We start from the raw sequence: 10,212 nt of genomic DNA, 5'->3' as shown, positions 1-10,212 counted from the left end.
AAAAAAAAAAGAACTAAAACGATAAAACTCTTAGAAGAAAACATAGGGGCAAAGCTTCATGACATTGAATTTGGCAATGATTTCTTAGAAATGACTCCAAAAGTTTAGGCAACAACAAAAAATAGATAAGTTGGACATCATCAAAACTGAAAACTATTATGCATCAAAGGACACTACCAAGAGCGTGAAAGGACAAACCCACAGAATGAGAGAAAATTTTTACAAATCATATATCTGAATAGGGATTACTATCCGGAATATATTACGATAAATAAAGAATCCTGAGAATTCAACAACAAAAAAGCAAACAACCCAATTAAAAAATGGACATAGGACTTGAATGAACATTTATCCAAATATACAAATAGTTAATAAGCACATGAATAGATGCTCAAGATCACTACCCATTAGAGAAATGCAAATCAAAACCACAATGAAATACCATTTTACACCCATTAGTATGGCCATTATAAAACACAAACAAAAACAAAACAGAAAATAAGTCTTGGTAAACATGTGGAGAAATTGGAATTCTTGTGCAACTGGTGGGAAAGTAAAAAACAAAAAAAGCCACTGTGGATACAACGTGGTATTTCCCAACTGTTAAACATAGAATTACCACATGATCCAGCAATTCCAATTCTGGGTACATACCCCAAATATTTGAAAGCAGAAACTCAAGTATTTTACACCAATGTTCAGAGCAGCATTTTATTCACAATAGCCAAAAGGTGAAAACAACCCAAGTGTCCATCAACAAATGAACAGAGAAGCAAAATGTAGCATATACATATAATGGAATATTATTCAGTCTTAAAAATGACACATGCTATAACATAGATGAACCTTGAAGATATGCTAAGTGAAATAAACCAGACACAAAAAGAAAAATATTATACGATTCCACTTATATGAGGTACCTACAATAGGCAAATTCATAGAGACAGAAAATATTATAGAATAGAGGTTGCCAGGGGCTAAGAGGGGAACGAGGAGTTATTGTTTAATTGGTACACAGTTTCAGTTTGTGATGATGAAAAAGTTCTGGAGATGGACAGTGGTGAGGATTGTACAAAAATGTTAAGTATACTTAATGCCACTGAATTGTATACTTAAAAATAGTTAAAATGATAAATTTTAAGTTACGTATATTTTACCACACAAAAAAAATCATGCTGGATACATAGGGAATAGAATAAGATATATAACATATAAACATAAAATATGTGCCTCTAGGGCCGGCCGAATGGCGCGATGGTTAAGAACTGGCTTGGGATGCCAGAGGGCCCCGGTTCGGATCCCACATATGAGGGAAAGTGACACTGCCCTCTACAGCTAAGATGCTGAACAACAGCTCAACCTGGAGCTGGGCTGCCGTGAGTCGCCGGCGACGGCGTAGGCTNCAGGGGCTGCAGCCTATGCCGTTGCCGGCAACTCAGGGCAGCCCAGCTCCAGGTTGAGCTGTTGTTCAGCATCTTAGCTGTGGAGGGCAGTGTCACTGGCCCTCATATGTGTTATCCGAACCGGGGCTCTCTGGCGTCCCAAGCCAGCTCTTAACCAATGCGCCACTTGGCAGGCCCAGGAATCCTCTTCTTTTTAGTCCATCTTAGTGAACTACTTGGTCTACTTAAGTTTCAGAGCTGTACTCAACTCCTAATACTGTAGAGCACTTGTGGAAATCAGTTAATTGAGATCCCATCTGGATAAATGCTTGAGATTCAGCAGATAAGGGTTAGGGTCAACGATTTTTTTTTTTTTTTTTTAGCTGAGCCATCCTGCCACCTGTTGGCAGCTCAGCAGCAGCTTAGCTTGGGTCGGGAATCGAACTGCTATTGTTCAGAGCTCAAACTCTTGAGCAAGCTCTTAACCAACTGAGCCACTTGTCCGGCCTTGGGTCAACTACCCTTTAGCAGAATACTGAAGAATGGAATAACTTCGCATTACTTTCTGGGAGGGTTTTTTGATGGGTATGCTTCTTACCAATTGGTAATAACTGAGAACCTTGTGCATCAAACAGTATAGTTTGAGGTCCTCAGGCTGTTTCTGCTTTGTGTGTATGATTTAAGTTTGGGTTAGACTCTCCCTGGATGGAATCTTTTTATTTTATTTTTTTTAAATAGTAGCAGTCCTATTGACCTGGAACATTCTAGGACCTTCTCTGAAGAGTAAGGACAATTTCTGAGCTTCCTCAGGGACTCAGATCTTCAAATCCAGATGATATTCCAAATTCTGTAGGACCAACAAACATTGATATAAAATAAACATTTGGGAAATACATCTAAACAGAAACCTCAGGGTTTGGAGAGCTGTGAAGTTTTGCCTGTTTCAGACTTCTCAGATTCTCATTGGTAGGTGTGACCACCTAGGCAACTTCATCTTAGCCCCAAACTGAACAGCTTTCGCTCATGTTGCCATGGGATTTGGTCATACCTAAGGGAAAGGAGGATGTCTGAGTTCTAAGCAAGTGGTGCTTTTTTCCTTTTCTTATCTTTCTGCTTCTTTCCTTGTTCTCTTGGATTAGGATGAACATGGTTTCATCTCCCGGGAGTTCCACAGGAAATACCGGATTCCAGCGGATGTGGACCCTCTAGCCATTACTTCATCCATGTCATCTGATGGGGTCCTCACCGTGAATGGACCAAGGAAACAGGCCTCTGGCCCGGAGCGCACCATTCCCATCACCCGTGTAGAGAAGCCTGCTGTCACTGCAGCCACCAAGAAGTAGATGCCCTTTCTCTAACTGCATTTTTTAAAACAAAAAAGTTTCCCCACAGTGAATGAAAATCCTGTGACTAGTGCTGAAGCTTATTAATGCTAAGGGCAGGCCCAAGTTATTAAGCTAATAAAATATTATTCAGCAACAGATAGCTGTCTTGCGTTTGAATATTCCATGTTCACGTTTTTAAATGGACAAATACAGCAGATCCATTTAATCATCACATGATTTAGGGGCTTCCAGAGTCAGGATGACTATCTCCTCCACTTACTAATGGTATAAATTTAGCAAGTCATTTAACCTTTCTAGTCTGTAGGACTTCCATTTATAACATGGGGGTACTGATTTGTACACTTGTTGTAAGGAGTAAATTAAGGAGAAAAAGTAGGTAAAGCCTTTGGCAGAGTTCAAAGAGTTCCTCTCTGTTCTCCCTCTTTGATTTTGGCCCTCAGCTCCAAAGACAAATCTGAATAAACTCTAGATAACAACGCTTTTAAAAAGCCTTAGTGCCTCTCTGAAATTAATCATGTCTCCAGGGAGGAGATGGTGTCCCCTCCCCCCCATGTTATTTGACATTTTCCTACTGATAAGCATTGCCTTCAGCTGATTCACAAAGGCAATTAAATAGGACTTGGGTGATTATCATCAAACAAGCCTCAGGTGTAGTCTCTAAATTATCCAGCAAATACCTGTTAAAGCCCAGACTGGGAAATACCCAATTCAATGACCCACCATAAAAAAGTTAAGTTTTAGAATTATAATTAATAACTGATCAATAAGTGATTCTATTATTTAGCTTAAACAAAGACATACTGCTCTACAAAAACATCTTCATTTCATTTTGTTAGCCTAGACAAAACTTCTGATTCAATTAATGAAAAATAGCCCTAGTGTACATTATCTGTCATAACTGCTTTTTCTTCTTTCTTTCTCTACCTCTGGGCTTATCATTCCCTACTCCCCAGTAGTTTTCCACTTGCCTCCATTTCATTTTTTATTATACATCCTTCCCCAGTTCTAAACCAGGTTTTATAATGATGAATGGGGCTGATGTTCTGTTATCATACTGGGTATTATCGCAGAGCCACAGGATAGCTTATATAAATTTGTAATCACAACGCTATGTCTGGGTTTCCCACCTCACTAAACCCAGAGTTTCTATTCAACTATAGCCCCCGATCTCCCCCAGAAGCTTGATAAACAGAATTCTCCTAGATTTCTTTCACAAATACAAAAATCCCATCACAGCTTCCTGGCTTTAAGCAATGAGCTGGTTTTTTCCCTCCATCTTGGATTGAGCACTTTTAATCCCTTTATCCCGTAGAAGTCAAACACATTGCTGTCACTGTCTGCTTCTAGACCTAAAGGCCAATATGCCCATTCTCCTGAATTTTATTTTTATTTATTTAAATATTTCGTTCCTTATTTTGTCCGTAGTGTTATTTATCTTTTCTGCTTTAAAAAATTCTATGATTGCTAAGTGTTAGGAACAGAGGAATTGCATCAAACATGAACTTACTGTTCTATCTTGTCAAAAAGTCTGTCTCCTATTCACTCTTTGACCTACCACTTTCCTGAAACTATATTTATGAAAGTTTTGCTAAATCTAATGGACATTTCTGCTATGGTTGACTTTTTTTTTTTTGGCTATATAATATATGCTTTTATTTATATGATTTTTCTGGAAAAGGCATTTTATCAGATTTAGGTTTTTGTTTACACACAGTAAAATTCACTCTTTATGGTATACAGTTTTTTGGATTTTGGCAAATGTGTAGCGTTGTATATCCACCACCATAATCAAGATCTAGTATAGTTCCATCACCCCAAATAATCCCCTTGTGCTGTCTTCTTGTAGTCAACTCCTCCCTCTCCCCAACTGTAGCCAGTGGAAACCACTGATCTGTTCAGCCCCAAACATGTGGCTGGTTGGTGTGTCGTGAGAGGAGCAGGGACAAAGGGAAAGGGCTCTGTAGTTGCTGTTTCTGGGCTCACTATGGGTCATCTCTGGTTCTCAGGAATAGGTCAAAGTCATTCCCTTGGTTTCTGTGACATTGTGCCAAACAGGTTTTTCTCCCATGTTCCTGATCACGATTCTGTCTCTCTCTTTTTAAAAAAATTTTATTGGGGAACAGTGTGTTTTTCCAGGACCCATCAGCTCCAAATCAAGTGGTTGTTTCAATCTATTGGGTTGTCAAAAAAGTCATGATGTATTTTTTCTGTTTTTCATTGCAAAAATGTGTCATGACTTTTCCGACAACCTAATAGTTGTGGAGGGTACAATTCAGTGGCCCATGTGGTGATCAAACTGGCAATCACTGTGCTCTAACCAACTGAGCTAACTGGCCGCTCCTCTCTGCCTTTTTTTATGAGCTCATTTTTCTCTGCCAATAACTGAAGTTTGTCTTTCGAATAATTCTGCTGTTGGCCTTTCCCCATCCCTCTTTTTGATAAACCTATATTATACTATTACTTCCTATACCTTCAACACTCACCTATGTGCTTCCATATTCTAAATTTATACTCCCATGCCAGATATGTCTCCAGAGAACTGGAATTACACATCCAACTGCTTATTAAATGTTTGTTTGAACTCCCAAAGGCTCACAAACTCAAAATACCTACAACTGTATTCATAATTTTCTGTCTCAATTTTTTTTCTTCCTAATGTGTTCCATATCTTGGTAAATCCCAGAGCTCTCTTTCAGGTATCTTAACCTCTCATTTTTTATATTATATATTACATAAGTTCACACAGTTGTTAAAACCAGAAATCAAGGAATTATTTGACCTATTTTGAAAACCAAAATAGACAACAATAAAATCAACAAAAATAAAAATGAGGGCCAGCCGAGTGGCTCAGCTGGTTAAGGGCTCGCTTGGGACACCAGCTCTGAGCAGCAGGGCCACGGTTCGGATCCCACATTAAGGGCCAGTGATGCTGAGCCCTCTACAGCTAAGATGGTGAACAACAGCTTGACCTGGAGCTGAGTTGCTGTGAGTCGCTGGCAACGGCGTAAGCTGCAGCAGGGCTGCAGTGGACCACCATGAGCTACATGAGTGGCTGGCAGCCAGCGAGAGCTGCTGTGAGCCACAGTGAGCGGCCAACCAATGACCAGAGACCGATTGCCTCACCTGGGAAGAGCACAATGATCATACCAACATGGGCCAGTGAAGCAACGTCCTCCACAACTAGATTGAAGAACAAAACAGCAATTTGTCTACCGGTCTGTTCCCCTTTCTCGATTCCCCAACACTGTTCCCCTCCCTCAATTCCCCAATAAAATCTTAAAAAAAAAAAAGAAAAATGAAGGAATAACTTCATTTGAAAAGAATAATAAATATTAAACAAAGAGAACAATACAAAAGATCAATGAAACCAAGAGCTGTTTTTTTGAAAAGATAAACAAAATCGACAAATCTTTAGCCAGATTCATCAAAAAAAAAAAAAAAAGAGAGAGAAAGGACCCAAGTTAGTAAAATCAGAAATGAAATGGGAGAAGTGACAACAGACACCACAGAAATACAAAAAATTTTAAGAAAATACTATGAGCAACTATACGCCAACAAATTAGACAATCTGAAAGAAATGGATATTTTTCTAGAAGCATACCACCTTCCAAGGCTAACTCAAGAAGAAACAGAAAATCTGAATTGACTGATGACTACCAGTGAAATTGAATCAGTAATCAATAAGCTCCCAACAAACGAAAGCCCTGGGCCAGATGGCTTCACAGGTGATTTTTACCAAACATTCAAATAAGAATTATCACCTATTTTCCTCAAAGTATTCTAAAAAATCCAGAAGGTGGGAAGGCCCTCACACTCTTTTAATGAGGCCCCTATCACCCTGATCCCAAAATCAAAGACATTACCAAAAAAGAAAACTATTAGCCGATATCCCTAATGAACATAGATGCAAAAATCCTCAACAAAATATTGACAAATAGAATTCAGCAATACATTAAAAAGATCATACACAACGATCAAGTGAGATTCATTCCTGGTATGCAAGGTTGGTTCAATATCTGCAAATCAATTAATGTGATGTACCACATTAACAAAATGAAAAATAAAAATCATATGGTCATATCGATAGATGCAGAAAAAGCATTTGACAAAATCCAGCAGCAATTTATGATAAAGACTCTTAGCAAAGTGGGAATAGAGGGGTCATATCTCAACATAATAAAGGCCATTTATGATAAAACCAAAGCTAACATCATACTCAATGGGGAAAAGCTAAAACCATTCCACTTAAGATCAGAAAAAAGACAAGGTTGCCCACTTTCTCCACTTTTATTCAACATAGTTCTGGAAGTTCTAGCCACAGCAATCAGACAAGAAAGAGAAATAAAAGGCATCCAAATTGGAAAGGAGGAAGTAAAATTGTCATTATATGCAGATGACATGATAATATATAGAGAGAACCCCAAAGACTCCACCAAAAAAACTATTAGAACTGATAAATGAATTTAGTAAAGTAGCAGGGTACAAAATTAATATTCAGAAATCAGTTGCATTTGTATACACCAATAATAAACTATCAGAAGGAGAAATTAAGAAAACAGTGCCATTTACAAATTGTTTCAAAAACTATAAAATACTTAGGAATAAATTTAACCAAAGAAGTAAAAGACCTGTACTCAGAAAATTATAAGACACTGAAGAGAGAAATTAAAGAAGTTACAAATAAAAAGAAACACATACCATGCTCATGGATAGGAAGAATTAATATAGTTAAAATGTCCATACTGCCTAAGGCAATATAGATTCAACACAATTCCTATCAAACTACCAATGACTTTTTCACAGATAAAATCCTAAAAATTAAACGGACCCACAAAAGACCCCAAATAACCACATAAATCTTGAGAAATAAGAACAAAGTGGGAGGTATCATGATACTTAACATCAAATCATACTACAAGCCTATAGTAATCAAAGCAGCATGATACTGGCATAAAAACAGACACATAGATCAATGGAACAAAATAGACATCCCAGAAATAAATCCATACCTACATGATCATTTAATCTACGATAATGAAAGCAAGAATTTACATTTGGGTAAAGACAGTCTCTTCAATAAATGGCGCTGGGAAATCTGAACAGACACATGCAAAAAAAATGAAGCTGGACCACCTCCTTACATCATATATGAGAATAAATTCAAAATGGATTAAAGACTTAAATATAAGGTATGAAAACAGAAAACTCCTAGAAGAAAATATAGGAAGTAAATTTGCAGACATTACCTTTACTAATAGTTTTACTGATATATATCCCCTTGGGCAAGGGAAGTAAGAGAAAAAATAAACATATGGGATTACATCAAAGTAAAACATTTTTTCACAGCAAAGGAAACCATCCTACAAATAAAACAAAAAGGCATCCTACTGAATGGGAGAAAATATTTGTCAATGATACATCTGATAAGGGATTAATATCCAAGATTTATAAAAAACTCATTCAACTCAACACCAAAAAAACAAACAACCTAATTCAAAACTGGGCAGAGGACATGAAGAGACATTTTTCTAAAGAGGCCAACAGACATATGAAAAAATGCTTAACTTCACTAATCATTAGAGAAATTCAAATAAAAACCACAATGAGATACCACCTCACTCTGGTCAGAATGGCTATCATCAATAAATCAACAAACAACGAGTGCTGGCAAGGATGTGGAGAAAAGGGAACCCTGGTGCACTGTTTGGTGGAATTGCAGATTGTTGCAGCTACTATGGAAATCAGTATGGAGGTATCTCAAAAAACTGGAAATGGAACTACCTTATGACCCAGAAATTCCACTCTTAGATATCTATCCAGAGAAATCCAAGACGCTAATTTGAAAAAATATATGCACCCCTGTTTATTGTAGCTCTATTCACAATAGTCAAGAGATGGAAACAACCAAAATGTCCATTGGTAGATGACTGTATTAAGAAACTATGGTACATTTATACAATAGAGTATTACTCGGCCATAAAGAACGAAATCTTACTATTTGCAACAATATGGATGAAACTAGAGAACATTATGCTAAGTGAAATAAGTTAGACAAAGACAAATATCATATGATTTCACTTATATGTGGAATCTAAAAAACAGAATGAGCAAACTAATCAGAAACAGTCTCAGAGAAATAGAGAAAAAACTGAGGGTTGCTAAATGGGAGGGGGGTGGGGATGAGGGAGAAGGTGAGGGGATTAGAAAGCACCAATTAATAACTACAAGATTGTGGGGCTACAAAAGATAGTTTGGGGAATAGAATCAATAATGTTGTAAAGATTTTGTAGGGTGTCAAATGGATACTTGTCTTATTAGGGAGACCAGTTCATGGACAGTGTAGATGCCTGACCACTGCAGTGTAGACCTGAAGCTGAAGCTGAATAATACTAAATGTCAACTATAATTTAATATATCTATATCTATATCTATCTATCTATCTATCTATCTATCTATCTATCTATCTATCTATCTATATAGTCACAGGATGTGTAGTACAGCATAGGGGATAGAGTGAATGGAATTGTAACAGCTATTGTATATATGATGTCAGAGGGGTAATAGATTGGGGGAGGGGGATTATCAGTTTGTGAGGGGTGTAAATGTCTAACTATTACATTGTTTTATACACCTGACATTTAAAAAAATCAGTTGCATTTCTACATACTAACAATGAATAATCTAAAATGAAAATTAAGAAAACAATTCAATTTACAATAACATCAGAAAGAATAAAATACATAGGAATAAACTTAACTAAGAAGGAGAAGACTTGTACACTGAAAATTATAAGACATTGCTAAAAAATCAAAGATGACAGAAATGGAAAAATATCCATGTTCATAGACTGGAAGACATATTATTATTAAGATAGCAATACAAGGAATCTTAATAACCAATCTCACTGTTATATTGATCTATATCACTCTATAGATTCAATGCAATCCCTATCAAAATCCCAACGATTTTTTTTTTTTTTGCAAAAATAGAAAACTCCATCCTATTTGGATATGGAACATCAAAGAACCCCGAATAGCCAAAACAATCTTTAAAAAAAACAACAAAGCTGGAAGACTCACACTTCCTGATCTTAAAACTTAGTACAAAACTACAGTAATCAAAATGGTGTGGTACTGGCATAAATTCAGACATATAGACCAATGGAATAAAACAGAGAGCCCAGAAATAAACTCTCCCATATATGATCAAATGATTTTTGACAAAGGCACCAAGACCATTCAATGGGAAAAGGACAACCTTTTGAAAAAATTGGTGCTGGGAAAAGAATGAAGTTGACCCTTACCTTATACAATATACAATTACCTTATACATTATACAATGTACAAAAATTCACCCAAAAAGGATCAAAGACCTAATCATTAGAACTAAAACTGGGCTGGCCGAGTGGCTCAGTTGGTTAAGAGCTTGCTCAAGAGTTTGAGCTCTGAGCAACAGCGGTTCAATTCTTGGCCTGAGCTGAGCAG

The 10,212-nt window shown here is 37.0% G+C and overlaps 1 protein-coding gene across 2 annotated transcripts in view; it reads left to right on the top strand.

Annotated features, from left to right (window-relative positions):
- Positions 1 to 2,865, top strand: part of CRYAB (crystallin alpha B) — a 13,856-nt gene extending 10,991 nt beyond the window's left edge. For both annotated transcript variants that reach the window (XM_019653686.1, XM_019653687.1), the window contains exon 3: positions 2,522 to 2,865. In XM_019653686.1, the coding sequence (XP_019509231.1) occupies positions 2,522 to 2,725 (204 nt within the window). In that variant the 3' untranslated portion in view covers positions 2,726 to 2,865. The remainder of the gene's footprint in view (positions 1 to 2,521) is intronic.
- The last annotated feature ends 7,347 nt before the right edge of the window (positions 2,866 to 10,212 follow it).

The sequence above is a fragment of the Hipposideros armiger genome, unplaced genomic scaffold (assembly GCF_001890085.2).
Source record: "Hipposideros armiger isolate ML-2016 unplaced genomic scaffold, ASM189008v1 scaffold_204, whole genome shotgun sequence".
Lineage (NCBI taxonomy): Eukaryota > Metazoa > Chordata > Mammalia > Chiroptera > Hipposideridae > Hipposideros > Hipposideros armiger.
The sequence above is the reverse complement of the archived record's forward strand: the minus strand, read 5'-3'. Positions and strand labels throughout refer to the sequence as shown.